Source organism: Delphinus delphis, chromosome 5 (assembly GCF_949987515.2).
Source record: "Delphinus delphis chromosome 5, mDelDel1.2, whole genome shotgun sequence".
NCBI classification, from domain to species: domain Eukaryota; kingdom Metazoa; phylum Chordata; class Mammalia; order Artiodactyla; family Delphinidae; genus Delphinus; species Delphinus delphis.
Genome location: NC_082687.1, coordinates 107,501,807 through 107,524,875, shown reverse-complemented (window position 1 = coordinate 107,524,875; position 23,069 = coordinate 107,501,807). Strand labels below are relative to the sequence as shown.

The following is a 23,069-nucleotide window of genomic DNA, read 5'->3' as shown; positions in this document are numbered from 1 at the left end:
TTGGTGTGTATTTGTAGGGTAGGGCATTGGGTTATGGAGGAGAAGCACTTCAAACAACTATCTTGGTGCCAGGGACAAGCTATGGAAAGTCCCTTAGGGTACTGGGGGTGGAAGGGGAGATAACTCCTAGAGCAGGCTCCCCTCCATCCCCAGCCCATCCTCCCGTGAAGTAGCTGTGGTATATACTTCGGTGAATTTGAAAATGTCCTTCACACATGGACATTCTACTCTGTGGTAACCAAGGGCCCTCCTGCAGCCTGGATTTCATTCCTCTAAGGATTTCCTGAGAAGCTAATAAAATAGAGGTCTCTTTCTGGCTTACCGGGTGAGAAGTATCCGACAGAAATCTCCTGAAGAGACATCTGCAAGTGGGGAAGGAGGCACCTTGCAGATAACCACTAAAACCTGAGAGATATTAATTACTGATGTCCAGGGATGGGGTATTGACTTTTTTTTTTTTGAAACTGTGCGTTGAGCAGAATTTTAAAGCTAAGTGGAACGTGTGGAGAATGAGCTGTTTAGCAAATCTTCCCTCCGCGAAGCTGGAAAATTCCTTTTTAAATGTGGCCAGGGAGAGGAGGGCACAGATATGGAGGATAGGAAACTGGTGGCCGGGTTTACGGAGTAAAAACCAGAGGGCCGGGAGACCACGTCAATGTCTTCTGCCATCTAGTAAACAGCAGCACGCACCCAAACCCGCAAAGAGGTGGGGAGCTAGTATCTTCCTTGTCCTTCCAGGTCGAGGCCTGGGACGCGTTTCCAGCCTCTGCGCATGCGCAGCGCAAGGCAGCGAGCGGGGGAGGGACCCTGGAAGTTCCACGACTACCTTCTCAGGCCCCGCCCCTACTTCAGAAGCAAGAGGGAGGAGCGTCGTGCGCGCTCGCGTCGGTGCGCGCCCTGAAGGCCCGCTCCCACCCTCTGCGTCCGGTTCTCGTCCGGTGCTTCGCCCCACCCCACACACCTCTGTCCGGGACCCATTTAGGAGGCGGGGCCGAGGCGCCGCTCTGTCGGAGCCGCGAGCACGAGCGCGTGCCTACGACAGCGCGTGCCAGCCCGGTCGCGAGGAGACCCCGCCTTCCCGTCCCGCCCACGCCGGCCTCCAGTTCTCTGACTACTCACTGGGCGCTGAGAACGCGGGTACCGCGCGCTGAGCAGCCATGGAGGTTCCCGGTAGCCTGTGCAAGAAAGTCAAGCTGAGCAATAACGCGCAGAACTGGGTGAGTCGGAGTAGAGGTGCGGAGGAGGCTCTGGGAGGCTCTGGCTGCAGCTTGTTTCGTAGCCGCTACCTCCCTTCCGCCTCCTCTGTATCCTCCCTGGAGAATTGGGGGTGGTACCCGAGGCCGCGGCGCCTTCCACCTGGGGCGGTGGGTTGTGCCGGGTGGAGTGGCGCGGCGGGGGCGGGGGTCCGATCCAGGGTCCGTGGGAAGAACTCCCCCTTCTCCAGCTCCTCGCCTCAGAGGAGACCTTGAGGACGCTCTTTCGGCAGTGAGCTGGCGGCTGCTGAAACCTGCATCCCTCGAGGGGGAGCTGCCCGCATCCCCCTCCAGTGGCCTGAAGGTCTGCGGAGGAGGCAGAGGCAGGCGTCTTTGGTACGTTTCCTGGTTTTTCTTGGCTTTGCCAGTGCAGTGAGCCCAGGTTTGGGTCCATCTCCACGTCTTTCCATTTCTGACTTTCAGCGTGAAGGGAGAGTACCCAACAATGCGGCCATTCATGAGCTGAGACTGCCCTGAACTGAGGTTCTTTGTGATTCGGTGCTAAATCGGAATATCCAGCAAATAACATGGAAACAGTGAAGTGTGGGGAAACTAATGGTTTATAACGTTTAGCAAGGACTGCCAGTTTGCTTTGATGGTTAAGCAACCTCGGAAGGTTGCTTGCTTCCTTAATTATTCTTGGTAAGAAACAGCCTTAAGCTAAGATTTTAAGTGTAGAGGGGGTGGGGTGGAGCAGGTGATGTCCAGCTCTGGAGGCCGGAAAGATACTGGTTTTAAGTTTGGGTGGAAATTTTTATTTCACAGTACAGCAAGATCATGAGGTTTAAATGCAGCCTTGTAAATCGTCATTACCCTTGGTGAGTCAAAGAAAAAAAAAGCCATTTCAGACAAATGTTCAAGTCATTAATTTACCACATCTGTTGTTACCAAGTATTCTCACCCGATTCCTTTCCCCTCTTAGTTATTTAACTCTTCCTTAGGTGATAAGGACGGAGAAGAGATAAAAGGGGAATTAGACCATTGGAAAGAGCGCTGGACTAGCGGCCTGGTCTCTGGTTCCAGCTTTGCCGTATAGTATTTGTGTGATCCTGAGTAAAAACCCTCGACTTCTTTAAACCTCAGCTGACTTAAAGGTATAGTAGTGGTACTTCACTGGAGAGTTTTGAGGAGTAAAGAAGATAATGACTTGGAGAGTGCAGTGATAACACTGCTATGAAACTATTGATACTGCTCCTGTTACCTTGAGGTGTTTCCTGGTTAGGGAAATACGGTTGGCTGAATTAGGGTATTTACATGTCATTTCAGCTACACTGTAACTCATTTACTGTTCCATTTGCCAAATAAGTGCCTGTTCTTTGTAGAGGCGTGTGCTACTCACGGGGAAGGTGAGAAATGAGGGACTCAGTGCTTGCCTTCCAGTTGCTCAGGGCCTGGTTGGGGTTGTGATTGGCATTTGCCGGATGATGAATATATCATTATAGACCCCAGTGAGTGGGGTAAGACAGCTGTTTTATCACAGTTTAGAGGGGAGATTAGTTTAGTCTGGGCGTGATGGAGGTGAAGTGTGCTCAGATTTTTGAGGCAGAGGGGAACTGTATGAATAAGGTCTAATATTAATAATAATTTATATTATTTATAATAATATATATTATTATAAATAATATAAATAATAATAATAATAATTACCATTATTTACTCCAGGAACAATGAAGAGACCTGTTTAACCACTCTGGAGGGCTTTTGTTGACTGGAGATAAGATTGAATGAGCGGGATGGGGCTAGGTTGTATAGTTGTTAATGTTTGGTTGCTGAGTTGAGACTAGATTCTGTGAGAGATTTTGGATGAGGCTAGAATTTTTAATTTTCAGGGCCTTGTAAATCTTTCTTTGCCCCAGTAGGGAACACCCATCATCTTTTCCTCTCACATACATCAACTGATAGGGACACATGTAGCGAATCCAGACACCTTTAAAGTTCCCATCATATGATGAAATTGGTATTCCAGGAAGACAGGTCTGCTAAAGAAATTAGACACTGTTAGAGCCCAGGTATAGAAGTCCTGGAGAACAAACAGGGTTATAGTAAGGTTTAAATGAATTAATAGACTTGAGGAATGCCTGGTACGTGAGCACCAGTTAAGGTCTTTGTCTTGTTACTGCTATGAATTCATACAGTTGTGAGGGTGCAGAGTACTGGGCTAAGGTGGTAGTGGAAAAGCAGCATAGATCCGTTAAGAGCGTTCAAGGTTGAGTAAGAAGGACCTGACAAGAGTTAGGGAATGAAAGAGGGAGACGTATTAAAAGAGGATCCTGAGGTTTTAATCCTGGGAAATGAGGAGAAAAGTCGCGGCATGCAGGGAATTTGGGAAGTAGGTTGAGGGCTGGAGTGATGGTGATAATAGTTAAACACTGAAGGAAAGTTTACTGTGTGCTGGAGACAGTTTGAAATTTTTTACCTAAATTAACTTATTGAATTTCTGTACATTTTTGAGGTGGGTATCATGAGAGACAGTGGTTTAAAGCAAGGACCCTGGAACTGACTGCCTGGACTCGAACCTGGGCTTCACTATTTACTGACTGTGTAACCTTTAGGTAGTCACTTAATTTCTCTGTGCCAGTTTGCTCATCTGTAAAATGGGGGTGATGGCCTCACAGGGATATTGTGAAGATTAAAGGAGTTAATATATGAAAAATGCTTAGAACAGTGTCTGGCATATTGTAAGTGTTGTGTGTGTGTTAGCTGTTACAGTCTGAGTATTATGTGTGTTAGCTGTTATTGTTAGTTATCCTCTTTATTCCAATTAGTATCTCCATTTTATTGATGAAGAAGCTGAGGCACAGAGATGTCATAGAGCTTGTAAAAGGTGGACCCAATATTAAGTATGCTGCACGTAAGGGACAGATGGCCTTAGTAGAGATAGTCTGTAGAACAAGGCTATCCAGTAGAAATATAACGTGAGCCACATAATGCAATTTAAATTTTTCTAGAGGTCATAGTAAAAAAAAAAGTAAAAGGAACAGGTTGAAATAAATTTTAGTATTTATTTAACCCAGTATAGCTAAAGTACTGTCATCTCAATATAAAAATGAGTTTAATACTATCATAATCAATATCAAATTATTAAAAGATATACATAAGTATATATTTTAACTTAGCACACGTCTCACTTCAGACTAACCACATTTTATTTTTAATTAACAACTTTATTGTAGTATAATTGCTTTAAATGTTGTGTTTCTTCTGTATAACAGTGAATCAGCTGTATGTATACATATATCCCCATGTCCCCTCCCTCTTGCGTCTCCCTCCCACCCTCCCTATCCCACCCCTCTAGGTGGTCACAAAGCACCGAGCTGATCTCCTTGTGCTATGCAGCTGCTTCCCACTAGCTAGCTATTTTACATTCACTAACCACATTTTAAAAACTCAGTCGGGACCTGTGGACAGCACAACTATAGGGATTGAGTTAGGTTACGGTCGAAAATAAAGATTTGATGGTTAAATTCGAGTTAGAGAATATACTAGAGAGAAGGGAGGTGTCTCCATGTACCTACAAGAATAGTAAAGAAAATCAAGAATGAGCATGCCCCTTTAGCCTCCTCTTATCTCAGTCTGACGAAGCATCAGGTGTAATGAGTATCATTTAACATCTGATTGAACCTTTCTCTATTGGGACCGGTTTTCATCTGCCTTCCATAAAACATTTCAAACTGTGTGTTAGCTGGCCCTCAGTTCAGACCCAGGTGTCACTCCCTATTTTGTAGACTCAGGTTGGGCCAAATCCCTTGCTTGGACCCGCTTTACAGTGGAGCTGGACCCTACTACCCACAGAGTAGTCTGAGATCTAGCATTGCCGTTCAGAAGCACATACGACAATCTCGTTCTGGTTTGCCGTTCCATTCCCCTCTCTCCTCCATGCCCCCAATTCCCATAGCTCCATATCTCCAGCACCAACTCTCTTTCTTTCTTTCTTTTTTTTTTTTTTTTTTCTGTGGTACGCGGGCCTCTCACTGTTGTGGCCTCTCCCGTTGCGGAGCACAGGCTCCGGACGCGCAGGCTCAGCGGCCATGGCTCACGGGCCCAGCCGCTCCGCGGCATGTGGTATCTTCCCGGACGGGGGCACAAACCCGTGTCCCCTGCATCGGCAGGCGGACTCTCAACCACTGCGCCACCAGGGAAGCCCCAACTCTCTTTCTATACCTTGCATCCTCAGGGGTTTACACAAGCCTTTCCTTCTGCCCTGATGCCTGTTGACCTTTATCACTTGTGGAAATCTTAAGAGCCTCGGGCTCCTGTGCTGAAACTGTGGCCTCCTGTGTCCACACACTGTTGCACATAGGCTGAATTCTTTGTGCACCTCTGTGTTATGTTGCAGTCTGCAATTATCGTGTATCATGTAATCATATTTCGTTATAGAGGTTTTGCGTCTACACGGAGCTTTTCCTTATATAACAGGATGGGGATAAGGGTTAGGGTGCTGAGTAGGCCTCGGTACTTCTGTTATTAAAAGTCTTAGATAACTTACTAGTAACTTAGCACAGCTTAAGTAAGAGAATAAGCTCCATACGTGGTAGAATTAATTATAGTTTTGTCACTTACTACCTGTGTGATCTTGGGCATGTTGCCTAACTCCTCTGTGCCTCACTGTCTTCAAATGTAATAATGTGGATAATGAAACACAGCTTGTAGTGGAGCTAATAGGGCGTATCTCATAGGGTTATAATGAGGTTTCAGTTATTTAATACATTTAGAGCACTCTAGTGCTGGCACATGGGCACTGTTTAAGGTGTTCTTATTTATTAAGTCATCGAATACTTGACACCTGCTTTGTGCATGCCTGTGTTCCAGGTGCTGGGGCTGCAGTGGTAAAAAGACAGCCAATGGTCCTGCTCTCATGGATATTACATTCTACCTGGGAGAGGGTTAATCGAAAAGCAAATAAATGAATGAGATATTTTTCCTTTTTATCAGTTCTACCTTTTCTGAACAATGTGTCCCTCATACTGTTCGATGCCTTTCATAGAAGGCCAGCAGCCCGTTCTGGATTTGGGGGAAGACTGAGGTGGTCCAAAAATGAAGCAAGCATGGAAATGGAACACACAGCATACGGAAAGCCATATATTCCTCCTTCAGAGCATTGGCCTGGCTGTGTGCAGGGGCAGCTACTGAGTTTCCTTCCCCGGAAGCTAGGGAGATACTGCTGGAAAAGTGGCCTAAAGGAGAAGGAGAACTGGACTTTACCAAGAATGCCCTCCGTGTTGACTGAAAACAAGAACGGGAAGAATGACAGCAGGGTCTGGATCCGCATGGTCCCATCTGGTAGCCACTAGCCACCTGTGGCAACTTAAATTTAGTTAAACTAAGATGAAATGTTCCATGTTTCAAGTGCTACATTTCCATAGGAAGCTCGTGGCCACTGTATAGGACTGTGCCGTGTAGAACATTTTCATCATCTCAGAAAGTTATACTGGACAGGTCTAGATAGTAACTTTGGGATGACTGCTGACATTTTTTCCTACTTATGTGTGTATTTCTGTACTCGTGTATTTGTTCTTACTTTCTTCCCCGGGGAAGGAAATTTCGAGAGATGGTAGCAACTTTGGAATCACGGTTTTGGGCAATTCTGTAGTCCTGGCTCCAGCAGGGTACCCAGCTGTCAGTTAGCCTCCCCTTTAGCATAGTGGCTTCTATAAAGTTGAAATATGAAATAAGCTTCCCCAGCTTGGCTCTATTACATTGACCTTTGAGGAGCAGTTTTCTTCTCCAGTGATTTTCAACCAGGTAAAAATTTACTTCCCCCAGGGGGGTGTTTGGAAAATATCTGGAGACATTTTTGGTTGTTATATTTGTGTGTGTGTGTGGGGGGGGGGTTGCTTCTGACATCTGTTGGGTAGAGTCCAGGGATGCTGCTACAAACCCTGCAGTGCACAGGACAGTCCCCACAGCAAAGCATTATCGTTAATGCTGAGGCCCCAAAGTCATTAATGCTGAGGTTGAGAAACCCTGTTCTATTCTTCGCTTTGAGTAAGAAAAAGGGGAAATAAATTAGGTAACTCTGAAATGCAAACCTAGTAATTTAAAATAAAATCCGATACTAGCATTTTCTCCTCCACCAGCTAGAATGTGACCATCTTTTGCTCTGAGATGGATCAATTACTGATAGCATACCAACAACAAAACAGTAAAATCCAACCCTGAATTGTTTTGAAAGCGAATTACTAAGTAATTAGTTCAAATGAAGAGACTGGGTTTTTTTTTTGGTTTTTTTTTTTGCTTGTTGTTTTTATTTTGGTATTTACCTAAGTGGTAATTATTTCCGTGAAATATCCTTTCCTAAGGACACAGTTCTCTACCAAGTAAGTTTTAGCTGAGTAAACAGTGGAAAAATTGGACAGTACATATAGAAATCCCGTTAGATGACTGCAGCCATTGTACTTATTCTTCTCTGTAGTTTCTTTGATGGTTGCATCCCTTCCCTCTGTCTTTATCTCTCATATGTTTAAGTGTTCAGTTCATTGTTTTTTTAGTATATTTACAGTTTTATAACCATCACCAATATCTACTTTTAACATTTTCATCACCCCAAAAAGAAACCCTGTACCCATTAGCAATCATTCCCTATCCTTCCCCTTTCCCTCTCTGTAGCACCTGCCAACCAATAATCTACTTTCTGTCTCTGGATTTCTTTATGCTATAGACTCTCCTATGAATGTAATGATATAATAGATGGTCTTTAGTGTCTAACTTCTTTAACTTAGAATAATGTTTTCAAGGTTCATCCATGTTGTAGCATGTATCAATACTTCACTCCTTTACATGCTTGAATAATATTATGTTTAATGGATGTATCACATTTTGCTTTTCCTTTCATTAGTTGATGAACATTTGAGTTGTTTCTCCTCTTCAGTTGCTATGAATAAGGCTGCTGTGAACATTCATGTACAGTAAGTCTCCTACATACGAATGAGTTCCGTTCCGAGAGCGCATTTATGAGTCCAATTTGTTCGTAAGTCCAACAAAGTTAGCCTAGGTACTCAACTAACACAGCCGGCTATATGGTACTGTACCGTAATAGGTTTATATACTTTTCACAAAAATAATAAATAAAAAACAAACAAACACAAAAAAACATTTTTAATCTTACAGTACATACCTTGAAAAGTACAGTGCAGTACTGGCTACATCACTGCTGCTTTTATACTTGCTTCTGGACATCCTGGGCTTGAAATAAAGATACTGTACTACTGTACTTTATACAGTATTGTGCAGTAAAGTACACGAAAGCACAACCACCTGTAGAGGACACATCCCCATCATGTATGTAGGGAAAGCCCCGCTGTCACCGTAGTGGGAGGCAGGGGCCTGTCATAGTGTAAAGGTGTCTTTCTCTCTTTATTGTTTGTCTCCTCCCCTGAAATGTTTTTGATCCGTTTTACTCCCCGTATCTAGGAGGGATCCATCAACAAATGATGAATGAACAGGTAGTCTCAGGCTCATTTCTGACTTCTAAGAATCTCTTCTGGCTGGACTTCCCAACTGGAGGCCATTCAGGGCTCCTTCCATTAAAAGTATTGACAGTTTAAAATATCCATTCAGTAAATATTTAAGTGTTCTTTAATCTTTAAAACAGAGTAGTGGGAGAGCCATAATGTATATGCGGAGTGTATGCGTGACAATCGGTGATCGAATAGGCATGCCAGTATCTTAGCTCTGATTCGGGAGATCTGGGGTAGGGCCTGAGATTCACTTTCTGAGAAGCAACTGGGTCATTGCCAGTGTTGCTGTGCCCCATGCTTTGTAGCAGCAAGGTTTTAAGTGTAGCCTTTTCAAGTTGTTTTCTTAACCTCCAGGAATGCATGAGCCTCGGTTTTGCTGTTTGTCTTTGGCTTGTTAACGTTAATGTTCAAAAGATTAACTTCAGTTATCAATAACGCAGTGAACGAAAGCTTTCTTCTCACTGTATTCTTTTCAGTTTTATCCACATGGTACTCTACCATCTCTCCAGTTTACTCACAGTATGTCTTGGGATATAAAAGACACATCCGGGTTACCATTTCAGGTATTCTCTTTGGAAGAATATACTGTTTGGCAGTCAGTTTAAGATGGGTGGTGGGGTGAGTGATCGATGTTGAAGTCCAGAATTATGCTTCATATGTGGTATATTTTCTGTGCCTTTACAAATTTCACTGAAAAATGCAGAGTTCTTCATAAAATCATCATAAACTCACAGACCATGAAATTCTCTAAGTAGCATCATAGGAGAAGTTAATTTGTCCCATACGGAAGTGGATAAGATAACAAAACAGCCCATGTGGAAGTTAAGGTGGGTCAAAAAGGGACACAGGGCCACTTGTGTGGGTGCTGAGGACAGCAGTTTGTAGAATGTGTAGGAAATGTACACCACACATAATGAGAGGCCACCTGACGTTAGCTTAGTAACAGGACTGGTAGTCATTTAGTCCCAATCGTAGAAAGAGAAGGAATTCTTTTGAAATGAATTGTCCCAGTTCCGCTATTCTTAAGACTTCTGAATGTCAATCATCATTTCATTTGCAGGTTATACAGAGAACACAAATCACGCTTTAAAATAAATGCCTTATATCTAACTTTTACTGAGCACTGACAAGGCACAAGAAAAGAGGTTGGGTGTTGTGAAAAACACAAAGAACTATAACTCATAGTGCTTGACCTATTCTCCCAAGGAAGTAAAAATTATATACAAAAAGACACCGTATAAAACGGTCCATAGATAACAGACAAATCCTATGGGCAGTAAATGTTACAGGGACTGCCTTGGGTATATGTACAACAAGCCAAATATTACTATCAACCACCCAGACTCTTAGAAAAGAATAAGCCTGATTTCATTGTTCTGTGAATAGAAACTAGGGCATTGAAGACTCTGAGAACAGGAATGGAGAGTTGGAAGGAAATAACTCACTGATGCACCCACTAATGTCATGTTTTCCTGGCGGGATTATAGGAAGGCTTTGGCTAGAGTGGGTGGAAAAGGAAAAGAGGGGAAGGGGAACTAGAAGATTACATATGGAAGTGAGCTTTAGATTTTTAGTAAAGTTCAGGCATACACCCACCACCTTGCAATTCTAAGAGTTTTAAAAAGTGCTCTTTGATTTATTCTGAAAAACCAGGAGGTAGGAGATTGTGGCAGATCTTTTTTTAAGTTTGTGTTTTAATATGGAAAATATCAAGCATACATAAACAGTAAGCCTCCTTGTACCCAGACTGCCATATTTACTGCCAGAATTCTTTTAAATGTAGGAGGCAGGAAGCCCGGAGGGAGCATACTTTTCTAGTGATTAAAACAATCTCTTATCCTATATTTGCTCTCAACCACAGCCTCAGCATTTTGTAGCTTCTCAGTTTTTATACATTCTACTCAGTTTAAAAAGAAAAGCGGAAGATATTTTATGGTGCCAAAATGAATTAAAACTCATTAAATACATGTTTCTTCTTGCCCCAAAGCAAAGTAACTTGGAAAAAAATCGCGAAACAAAATGACGAAGTCAAACAGGTTCTGCAAGTGTAGGCAGCTAATGTGTATAGCTCCCTCCTTGTCCCCCTATCCCTGTCCTGTCCCCTTCCAGCAGACCCAGCTCCTGTCTCCTCTCCTCCCAGGCTGCCTGCCTGGGAGCTAAAACTGGATACCTCAGGAAAGAGGGGCCGCTGCTTCCCGGGAGACACAGATGTCTGGGTCAGACACCCCGGGTTTTGTTTAAAATCCTGAAAATGCAGAGCTGGAAAGTTATGTTTGCTTCATCAGTTTAATTGAAAGGAAATGGTTTGGGAGACCCATAGTAGAATTCTTTGTGATTATTGGAACTATGGATACATCTGCTAATGAGATGGTTAGTGGGGGAGGGGTGCAGCTTTTGTGGTGGGCCTATTAAAAGAATTGTCCAATTGTCCCTTTGGCTCCCGAGTACACCCCCAGGGCAGTGAGTGAGAGTAAGATGCGGATGGGCAGAGATGCTTTCTCCTGTACACTAGGGGAATTGTGCAGGGAGGAGGGGGAAAGAGATCCTGAACCTCAGGCACCTTCTCAGGCCAACCAGTTTTAGAAAAGAACACATCTGGAAGTTGAAGATCTGGATAGAAATGGTCCCTTGACAAAGTCCATGTTCATGTACCTATCAGGGTGTTTGTTCCCCATTTTGAAGGCCTCTGGGTCAGGGGTGAATCAGTCTATTTCGTGCCTCAACCTGAGCCACTCACGTGGCTGCAGAAGACATGGTCATGGCCACTGCTCTTGTTTTAGATGTATGACCGTTGCCTCCAGACGGCTTGTTTGGACTGCCCAGGAATCATTCTGGACTTCCCCAGTTACTTTTTCACTTTTCTTTGCACTTGCTGTTCCCTGTCTGGAAGGTGCTTCCCTCAGAGGTCATCAGAGATCTTAAATATCCTCTTTTTGCTGAAGCCTTCTCTGGCCACCCTGTCTAAATATCATACTTCGTATGATATTTCTTCACTTTTTTTGCTTTATTTACTTTTTCCCCCTCTTTGATACTTGTTTCTAACTTACATAATTTCCTTCTTTATCTTGGTGTTTTCTTTTCTCGCCTCTATTTTTCCTCTTAGTCCAGTGGTTCTCAAACTTGAACTGGCATCCGAGTCACTTGGAGGCTTTAAAATGCAGATTGTCAGGCCCCACGCCAGAGTTTCTGACTTAGTCTGTTTGGAGCAGGTCCTGATAATTTGCATTTCTGGCAGTTCCCAGGAGATGCCAAAGCTGCTGGTTAGGGACCACGCTTTGAGAACCGCTTCCCTGGGAGGGAAGACTAGAGAAGCCCCAGGAGGATGGTGATTTTATTGGTATTGTGCACTTCTGTTTCATCAGCAGCTAGAAGAATGTCAAGCATGTAGTGTGCATTCAGTAGATATCTTTGAGTGAATGATGAATAAAACTGTCTTAAAAAAAATAAGAGCTATACGCAGTATGAAATACAAACACCCTATTAAAAGAATGCTGACACTTACCTATTTTATAAAGGCATAACTTGTTGAAAAGAATCTAAATTATGTTTTTGCTCCATAGGAGGAGAAAATAGAGGCTGTGTGATTCATTTTTTTAATTTTAGAAAACAGGTTTATTGAGATAATTTGCCTACCGTTCAATTTACCCACTTAAAAATGTACAATTTGATAGTTTTGATTATATTTACACAGTTTTGCAACCATCAGCACAGTCAATTTTAGAGCATTTTAATTACCCCAGAAAAGAACCCCATATCCATCGGAAGTCACTCCACATTCCTCTCCCAACATCCCAACCTGAGGTAACTGCTAATCTGCTTTCTGTCTCTTTAGATTTTCCTATTCTGGATGGTTCATATAAATGGAATTATGCAATATGTGGTCTTTGTGACTGGCATCTTTCAGTTAGCATAATGTTTTTTTGTTTGTTTTGTTTTGTTTGTTTTTTTTGCGGTACGCGGGCCTCTCACTGTTGTGGCCTCTCCCGTTGCGGAGCACAGGCTCCGGACGCGCAGGCTCAGCGGCCATGGCTCACGGGCCCAGCCGCTCTGCGGCATGTGGGATCTTCCCGGACCGGGGCACGAACCCGTGTCCCCTGAATCGGCAGGCGGACTCTCAACCACTGCGCCACCAGGGAAGCCCAGCATAATGTTTTTGAGGTTTGTCTGTATTGTAGGTTGTATTAGTACTTCATTCCTTTTTATTACCAAATAATATTCCACTGTATGTATATACTATACAATTAAACAGTTTTGTTTATCTGATTATTAATTGATGGACAGATGGGTTGTTTTCACCTTTTGGCTTTTATGAATCATGCTGCTAGAACATATGTGTACAGGTTTTGTGTGGACATGTTTTCATTTCTTGTGAGCATCAATCTAGGAGGGGGTATCATTTGGACATATGATAATTATAATTAATGTTTTGTAGAACTTCTCTTTTCCAGAGTGACTGTACACTCCCATCAGCAAACGTATGAGGATTCTAATTTCTCCATATCCTCACTAGCACTTGTTATTTCCTGTCTTTTTGATTATAGCCATCGAGTGAGTGTGCAGTGGTATCTCGTGGTTTTGATTTGCATTTCTTGGATGGTTAATGATGTCGAGCATCTTTTAATGTGCTTATTCACCATTTGTATTGTTTTCTTTGGAGAAACGTCTATTAAGATCCTTTGAGAACTATGTAATTTTATGCCCTTTTTGTTTAAGGAGAAGAAAATTTGAGAGAACAACAATTACCTTCCATTTTTTTCATCATGCATTTCATGATACCTGCAGACATCCCTTCCACACTTCATTCAGGAATCTGCTCAGATGCCACCTTCTCAGAGGTTTTTCCTGATCATCCTGCCTAAAGAGGCACTCATCCCCTATCTCTCTTTCCATTCTTACCCTGTTTTATTTTCAGAGTGCACTTGTCACTCTCTGACTTAATAATTAAGTGTTATTGGTCTGTCTCCTGCCAGTGGAATGAGCTCAGTGAGAGTAGGGACCCTGTTTTGTTCACTTGGTGTACTAGTAGGGCCTCAGGAAACAATGGTTGAACGAAGGAATGAGTGAGAAGACTGGGCTCTGGAGTCTGCCACTTACCAGTTAGGGGAACTGGGGCAAGTTATTTAACTTTTCTCAGGTTTACCACCTTCATCTGGAAAACCACAGTAGTAGGAGTTTGTGCATCCTTGAGGGGCTTTGCAGACTAATTAATTGGTGTTTGTAAAGAACTGAACACCGTGCCAGGTACTCTAAAGAAAGAAAAAGCTGTTAGTTTTCATCTTTTTCCTTTCTTTTGGCATGTTACATAGGGCAGTTACTGTATGTTTGCAAGGAATATATGTTTACCTTTTAAGGGACTCAGGTAAACCAGAATTCTTTCTTTTTTTTCTTTTTTCCAGGGGATGCAGAGGGCCACTAACGTCACCTATCAAGCTCACCACGTCAGCAGGAACAAGAGAGGTCAGGTGGTGGGGACCAGAGGTGGCTTTCGTGGTTGCACGGTTTGGCTAACAGGTATGGTCTGGAGAGACAAGCCAGTCTGTTTCGAAAGCAGTGGTATAGACAGCCTTGAGCCAGGAGTAAGGATACTTACATTTTGAGCTCTGTTCTTGTATCTGGAGCACCATAATATGTAACTGACAAAGTTGCTTAATAATAACATATTTTCTTTTGGTGATTCCTTTTGTTCTTTACATAATTGCTGTTAAAGAGGAAAAATCAGAATGCAGCTTAAAACTACTTTCTAGTTGATAACTACCGTACATTCTGTAAAATTCTGCATGCAAATAGGACCTGGATTCTGCCTTCAAAATGCTAATAATGTAGACCATATGAAGAGAAAGAATGAGTGGTAAAGAATTTCACACAATCAGTTTCTAATGATTCTTCTTTTGCTTTGGCTTCTGATTGATTCTTGTGTTGATTTTCCCAGAATCTCTCTTTGAGAGGGTAAATTGATCCAGGTTTTGGAGGTGGTTTTAAAAATGATGGATCTTTTTTCACTTCTAGGAGTTTTAAATAAAATTTTGTTGCATCTCGCCAATTTACCCATGCTGGAGGACAGAGGGAATGAAAAGTGCCCACTGAATTGAGAAGGAATCTTGAGACTGAAAAGCAAGGCAGGCAGCTCCGTATAATCAGTGGATCAGTTTATGTTATAGGGTAACTTATTCACAGGGTGGGATCTGGCAAGCAGTGATCTGGAAACATTCACAGCTGCACTCTGCGCTGCTGAGGGGCCACTGGGACAATTTCATAGTTAACCTAGGGTATGGGGGTACGTGCTTGGAAACAGGAAGTGTATTCCTAAGTCAGGATTTACGAATGGGTAACTAGTCTTCTGGGCACCAGGAATATATTAGCAAAGGTTTTCATCATTGTTTGGGGACTAACAGAGCATAGAGGCCACCTGGACCTAACGAACATTAATCTGTTAACTACAAAGCCTTGATGACAGAGAAGCGCCAAGTTGGCATCAGTTATGCCGACAGCCATACAACCCACTAAAATTTATACCTATTTATTTTCCAAAGGTGGATGAGGGTCCATTTTCCAATGTCTTTGTTAACATGGATATTACCCATCCTTAAAACTTTTGCTGATTGCCAAAAAACAGCATTCCCATTTTCTGTTTTTATAAATTGAGAATTTCAACTGTAGATAGGTCTGTGTGTTTCTGTATGAAAGAAGAGAGCATTTTTGAGTTCTTCCCATCTCCTCATTCTTAAGTCTAGATAGATGTTAAATTGTTATATTTATATTGTCTAGGCTTGTGACACATTCTGTTCCAAATCTTAAATTTCCATAGGTGTTTGTATTTGAGTTCTGTAAGTAAATTGATTCAACCTTATCACCTTCCCATCAGTTCTTTTATTATGGCATGCCCACTCATGAGCTCTTTCTTTGAGTCAAGTTTTTATGGTCTGTATTTTTTTGTTCAGTGGTTTTTATAAGATGGCTTTCCGTTGGATTCTGAATTCCCTGGGTTTTTATGTTGGAGTAATGTTTTAAGAATTCCAGGACAAAGAAAGTATGAACCAAATATATATTTTACCCAGCCAAGTTGTCATAAGAGGCAGACATTTCTTCTATTAAATGTGGTGACTAATCCAATTTTTTTTTCTTCTTCTAAGGAGCTTTCCTTTTTTCATCTGCATGCCTGAAGAATTACTTCTTTTCGTATATTTTCTTTCGGAAGTTTTGCTTTTCTAGTTTAGGCCCTTTTCCTTCTGCAATTGATTTTTGTGTGTAGTGTGAGGGGCGGATCCATTTTCTTTTCTTTCCATACGGATAATCAGTTGTCCCAAGATGAGGGTATCCTTTTTCTCTGATCTGCTGTGCCAGCTGTCATAGATCAGGTTTCCACTTACGTGTGGATTTGTTTCTGGGAGCTCTGATCTATTCCACTGGTATACTTGTCTATTGCTCTATTCCTGCCACACTGTCTTAATTACTATATAATTGTAGAGTCTTGAAATCTAGTGGAGTAAATCCTCTTACCTTCTTCATTAGGAATGTCTTGACTTTTTTTTTTTTTTGGCTCTTTGTATTGTATAAATTTTGTAATAGGTTTAACTAATTCCACCAAAATCCAATTGGGATTTGATTTGGGATTACATTGTATCTAAAGGTCAATTTGGGAGGAAATTGATCTTTAGAATATTGGGTACTTCTTTTCTTAAACATGATATATTCCATTTATTTTACCACTAATGATGCTTATAAATACTTTTATCAGATTGTTTTGGTACTTGCTTTACAGTGTAGGATGTAATCAGCTTCATAAATGTGTATTTGTAAAGAAAATGTGTTCCCCTGATGTGGGCAATATTCTATATACGTCCATCAGATCAAGGTTGTTAATTATGTTGTCAAATTTATAGCCTTCACTTTTTTTTTTTGATATTGTTGTAAACGGAAGTCATGATTTCTTTCTTTTTCTTGCAATTCAGTAGCTTAACCAGATCTGTCCAGGTATGGAGTGGTTTGTATGTCATTTTCTTGGAACACTGTTTTTTCTTACATCTTATTTCGGATAAACTTTCTGGTTTTGTATTTTTAAATTGATTGGTATATGAGTTTCCCAGGGCCACTGTAACAAATCACTACAAACCGAGTGGCTTCAAACAACAGAAGTTTATTCTCTCACAGTTTGGGAACCTGAAATCAAGGATGGTTCCTTCTGTCAGCCTCTCTCCTAGCGTCTGGTTCTGCTGGCAATCCTTAGCGTTCCCTGGCTTGTAGAGGTACCACTCCAGTCTCTGCTTTCGCCTTCAGGTGGCCTTGTTATAAAGATTTCAGTCACTGGATTTAGTGCCCACCGTAGTCCTGTGTGGCCTCATTTTAATTTAACTAATTACATGCACAGAGACCCTGTTTCCAAATAAGGTCACATTCTGAGGTTCCAGCTGTATGTGAATTTTGGGGAGGACGCTCTTCAATCTAGTACATTTGGTTTCTCTTTGGTGTACCAGTTTTCTTTATCTTAGTTTTGGATTATCTGTCTTGCATTGTCTATTAATTTTCTCTAACCACTTTGATATCCTAGCCTTTTTGTCTACGTTCACTATAATCATCTCAGTGAAATTTTCTGTGTCATTAGTTCAGTTTTCAGCAGTGTCTGTTCTTTGTTTCAAATTAAATATATACATAAAATACGTATACGTACATGTACACATGTATGTATAAACAGACACTTTAATTGTAGTTTAGGTTATCTTTGTGTTTTTTTACATTTTTATTTTATATTGGAGTGTAGTTGATTAGGTTGTCTTTGTTGTATAAGAAGTTGATGTTTTCAGGTTTTTTTCCCCCTGATTCCTAGTGTTCAACTGGTAGTTAAAAACAACAATAACAAAGAACAGAAAAACCTAGTCCCCCCAACATCCATCTCTTTGTTCAGTCATTGTTGCTATGTAACAAATTACCCAAACCCTAGTGGTGTGAAGCAACCATTTTAACTTGCTCACTCTTTTGTGGGTAAGGAATTCAGGAGTGCTCTGCTGGGCGGTTCCCCCCGGGTCTTGCTTGGTTGCAGTCATGCTGGCTTGGGCTCCAGTCATCTAAAGCCACAACTGGCTGGGTGTCCGCAATGACTCCCCAGTGGACGCTGCTGGTCAGCTGGGAGCTGAGCTGGCTAAGGCTATCGACAGGAACACCTACTTGTGATTTCTCTAGCACGGTGGTCTCAGAGTATTTGACAGCTGGCTTCTCCCCAATTAAATATCCAAAGAGAAGCTGAATAGCCTTTTCTGACAGTCTTGGAAGTCATGCTCATCATTTTCACTATATTGTTTTGGCTACAGGCGACTCCTAAGTCCAGCCCAGATTCAAGGGCTGAGAAATACTCTGCCTCTGGGTGTGACAGTGGCAGTGTCACATTGTAAACAAGCTTTCAGTCAATCTTTGGAAAATACTACCTGCTGTACTCATGTTAATATACATTTTTAATGTAGAAACCATATAACACTATATTGATCCTCTTAACATATCATCCTTTTTAAAATTGATTTTTCAGTTAGCCTTCTATACTAGCATGTCAAAGTATCAGTACATTAGGTTTCAGTGTTCTATCTCTTGTCTCATAACTATCTTAATTTTTTTTTTGAAATATCTATCTGTGTATTTATATATTTGGCTGCGTTGGGTCTTAGTTGCGGCACGCGGGATCTTCGTTGTGGCATGTGGGATCTTTAGTTGCGGCATGCGAACTCTTAGTTGTGGCATGTGGGATCTAGTTCCCTGACCAGGGATTGAACCTGGGCCCCCTGCATTGGGAGCGCAGAGTTTTAGCCACTGGACCACCAGGGAAGTACCTGTCTTAGTTGTGAATTCTGATACACTCACCAAGGTGGCAAATATTAGTGCATAAATGTACTCTTTCCTTTTCCTTTATTCCTCATTGTTTAGTGACTAAACATTGGTAGAGGAAGGTGAAATGAGGATATTCTTTCAAGGTTAATTATATTATAAATTGGATTCCCAGGTGCTTTTATCATGGTTGCCTTTGGGAGGTGTTGATCCTGGGATATAGAGGTAACTTTCTAGTATTTATTTCACTTACTTTTGTCCTTTCTTTTTCTTCCCTCACCAGAAATAATTTGGTCATATAACTTTCTTTTAAAATTGGCATGCAGCTTTAGAATAGTGGTAACAAGAGGACAAAGTGAATATCTACCCAGCCACGTGTAATATTAAAATTGGTTAAGCCTTTGTAGCTCAGTGATTTCTAGGATACCTTTGGGGTTAGACAGAAGTTACTAAAAAGATAAATGCTTATTATATTTAAACAACAGATGTTTTTTCTAGCTAAGATGTAGTAAAATTTTACAGAGAAATATTAGACAAGAATGTTGCTAAGAGACTGCTCTGAGTAATGAATATAATTAAGCCTGTGGTTAAAATTCTTTATTACTTATCCCCCTAACTTTATGTATGGAATCTGTTTGGATTGTTCACTTCTAGGCTTATCGGGAGCAGGAAAGACCACAGTAAGCATGGCTTTGGAGGAGTACTTGGTTTGCCATGGTATTCCATGCTACACTTTGGATGGTGACAACATTCGTCAAGGTCTCAATAAAAATCTTGGCTTTAGTCCTGAAGACAGAGAAGAGAATGTTCGACGCATCGCAGAAGTTGCTAAGCTGTTTGCAGATGCTGGCTTAGTATGCATCACAAGTTTTATATCACCTTATACTCAGGTATGTGGCTTTTGCGCCATTGCTGTTAGAATTACGTGTATTGAGAATATGGTGTCAGGCAAAGTGAATAATTTAAACACTGACATGTACCTTGAGGCTAAGTCCAAATTAAAACAATTAACCTACAACATTTTTGTGCCGCAACTTCCTGAGTAAATTCATTTTTGAAAAGCTTGCTATAACCCACACACCCACCGCCCCCCTCAAAAGTATAATCAAAGTTGTTGAACAAGTCAATGGCCAAACTATTTCAAGTTTGACTTTTCAGTTCAAAAATCCTATAATAAATACTCAACCTGTATCAAACACCAGGGAGAATCTTAGGTTTCTTAACATGTGTCCTGTCGTGGCTTCTTTGCTCACAATCCTTGAGTTTCATCTTTCGTCACACTCTTTCTTATTTTAGAGACCATAGAGCACTAATTCACTTTTTTGTATTTCTCTGAAAAAAATCACATTGTTTCTTACCACGAGAATTTTGTTTCCCTCTGCCTCGAAGGCCCTCTTCTCCTTCCTCTTAGCCTCCCCTCAGCATCAGTTGACACCTGTTCATGCTCTGAGACTCAGGTTGGGTATTTCTTCCTCCTGAGTCTCTCAGGCTTTGTTGGGTACCTGTCTTTGGTGCCCTTGTTATTGTACCATAGCACATTGTTTTATTATAAATACCGGTTCTTTGGTTGGTGGTGCTGATAGCAGCAGTAATAATAATAATAATGATAATAATAGCAGCTAACGTTGATTGAACACTTACTGTGTACTGGTAACGGTTTTAAAGTGCTTTTATGTGAATTAGCTCACTTAGTTCTCATCACCCAGTGAGGAGGATGGAGGTGAGGAAACAGGTGTCAATCACCCCACCTCACACACTCTATGTGGCAGAGCAAGGATTTGCACCCAGACAGTGTCAGTGGAACCTGTGCTCTTGCCCACTGTGCTCTGCTGTCTCTAAACCCCACTGGCTCTGTGAAGGCTGGGACTACCTCTGATTTATCTTTATAATCTTGATGCCAAGCCCAGATCCTGGAACACGGTAGATATTTAGTGTTTGTTAAATGATAGCATAGCCCTTAGGAAGCCCAGATATGAAAGAACAGGTGAGTTAGTGTAGTAGTTAAACACAGCGGCTTTGAAGCCAGAAACAAGAGACTGAAATCTCGGCTCTGCCAGTTACTGTTAGGACCTTGGCCGATTTGCTTAACCTTCCAAGCTCAGATAATACCTACCTCGTAGGGTTGCTCTGAGGATTAGGTAAATCCTGCATTCACAGCTTTCAGCATAGTGCCTGATGTGTAATAAATATTCAGTAAGTGTAGTAAATAATAGTGCAATTCTAGTACTGTATCATAAATCTGTCTGGTTACTTAGACTTTTTTTTAAAACAAAAACTAAATTTGAGCGGTAAGGGTTATAGATAAGTGTGAGACTGTGTGTTAATCATACAGGTTCACTCATGGCAGGAGTCCTAAAAGGTTCTTTGAGGACTAGGTACTTTTCATTTTCCTAAAACACTGGGATCGGTGTCAATATGTCAGTTTAAGGTATCCTGAATAATGAAGTGTATGAGAGTTGTTAGAGTTCCTGAATTCTAGGATATAAACAGTTTTCATAGTAATATAGTAACAGTGATTTTCTTGCACTTTCTGGGAAGCTCTGCAACTCTTGGAAAAAGAGAAAGTTAGTAACACCTAATTTGGAGAGCGAGCAGCTGAGACCTGGGTATCGAAAAGTATACGCTGATCTGTTTTTTTGGCTCCCTTGTTTCCATAACACGGAGCAACACTTTTCTTGATCTCACCCCCAAAAGCACTAAGAATGAAAATGAGGTTCGGACTATGCTTAGGTCATGTCAAAATTCATGATAGGGCTTCCCTGGTGGCGCAGTGGTTGAGAGTCTGCCTGCCGATGCAGGGGACACAGGTTCGTGCCCAGGTCTGGGAAGATCCCACATGCCGCAGAGCGGCTGGGCCCGTGAGCCATGGCCGCTGAGCCTGCGCGTCCGGAGCCTGTGCTCCGCAACGGGAGAGGCCACAACAGTGAGAGGCCTGCGTACCGCAAAAAAAAAAAATAAATAAAAAAATTCATGATAATATTTGGACCAAATCATATATTATAGGATATGTGTATTCTCTGTCACCACTAACCTTGGGCATCTTGGTTGTAAAAATAAACCTGATAGTTCTTATCCTTGAGGAGTCAGTAGGTAGTGGGAGCATAGAGATGCGAACAGTTGCAGTATCGTGAGGCAAGTGATTAGGTACATGTATATAAAGGTGCTGTGGAAGATTCGCAGAGGAAGTGCTGCTTGAAATGCATCATGAAAGATGAGTCAGTTTTCTCGCAGGAGAAAACTGTTGCACAGAGGAGATGCTACAGGATTTGCAAAAGCATGGAAATGTGAGGGACTTAGGTCTTTGGGGAACTGTAGGTAGTTTGTTTTGGCTGCTCTGCCGGATGAACGTGAGGGGAGATGAGGCTTGAGCGATTTGCAGAGGTCTGACAGTGACCTCCGGACTGCTCGGGACTTTGCCCCACAGGTGGTCGAGAGTTTGAGATTGTACTGGGGAATAGTGTCTCTGGTGCCTTTGTATTTTAGTGAGGTCACCCTTAAGGCCTGGAATGGGAAGGGTCTGGAGGTAGGAGACTAGTCAGGAGGCTTTTGGAGTGAATTGAGGTATCGGCCATGGGAATAGAAAAGATGGGGCATATTTGAGGGCTCTTGAGCCTGTAACATCAGTAGAACGTGGTGCCTGGGTTGATTGCTGAATTTGGGGGTGAACATGATGGATGGTGCTTTCAGAAGAGAAGATGGTATGATTGAGTTAGAAAATATAGGGTAGGAAGGGAGAAGATGACTGTTTGATTTTAGCTGGGTTAGGTTTGAAATGCTGGTGGCGTATCTAGGTGAAGATGACCACTGGGTCATTGGGAAATTGGTTCTGGAGGTCAGGAACGTTGTGTAGAATTGAGATAAAGATTTGGGAATCAGGGGCTTCCCTGGTGGTGCAGTGGTTAAAGAATCCGCCTGCCAGTGCAGAGGACACGGGTTCGAGCCCTGGTCGGGGAAGATCCCACATGCCATGGAGCAACTAAGCCCATGCGCCACAACTACTGAGCCTGTGTTCTAGAGCCTGCAAGCCACAACTACTGAGCTCATGTGCCACAACTGCTGAAGCCTGTGCACCTAGAGCCCATGCTCCGCAACAAGAGAAGCCACCACAATGACAAGCCCGCGCACCGCAACGAAGAGTAGCCCTCGCTCGCCCCAGCTAGAGAAAGCCCACGCACAGCAACAAAGACCCAGCACAGCCAAAAATAAATTTAAAAAAAAAAATTGGGGAATCATTAACTTTATTGTTGAAACCTTGATGAAGTTGAGTGTACAAAAGAGTATATAGAATGAGAAGCAAGACACAGATGGAAACTTGGGGAACACCTTCATTTAAAAGGACAGTTGGGGGCTTCCCTGGTGGCGCAGTGATTGAGAGTCCGCCTGCCGATGCAGGGGACACAGGTTCGTGCCCCGGTCCGGGAAGATCCCACGTGCTGCAGAGCGGGTAGGCCCGTGAGCCATGGCCGCTGAGCCTGCGCGTCCGGAGCCTGTGCTCCGCAACGGGAGAGGCCACAACAGTGAAAAACCCGCGTACCTCAAAAAAAAAAAAAAA

General features: G+C 42.3%; 1 protein-coding gene across 2 annotated transcripts in view; it reads left to right on the top strand.

Moving 5' to 3' along the window:
• Positions 1-938: 938 nt before the first annotated feature.
• PAPSS1 (3'-phosphoadenosine 5'-phosphosulfate synthase 1) overlaps positions 939-23,069 on the top strand; it is a 108,630-nt gene continuing 86,499 nt past the window's right edge. The window contains exons 1-4 of one of the 2 annotated variants that reach the window (XM_060011828.1): positions 940-1,217; positions 1,487-1,589; positions 14,107-14,221; positions 19,172-19,407. In XM_060011828.1, the coding sequence (XP_059867811.1) occupies positions 14,110-14,221; positions 19,172-19,407 (348 nt within the window). In that variant the 5' untranslated portion in view covers positions 940-1,217; positions 1,487-1,589; positions 14,107-14,109. Of the gene's footprint in view, positions 1,218-1,486; positions 1,590-14,106; positions 14,222-19,171; positions 19,408-23,069 lie in introns of both variants that reach the window. The other variant, XM_060011827.1, reaches the window with a different exon arrangement.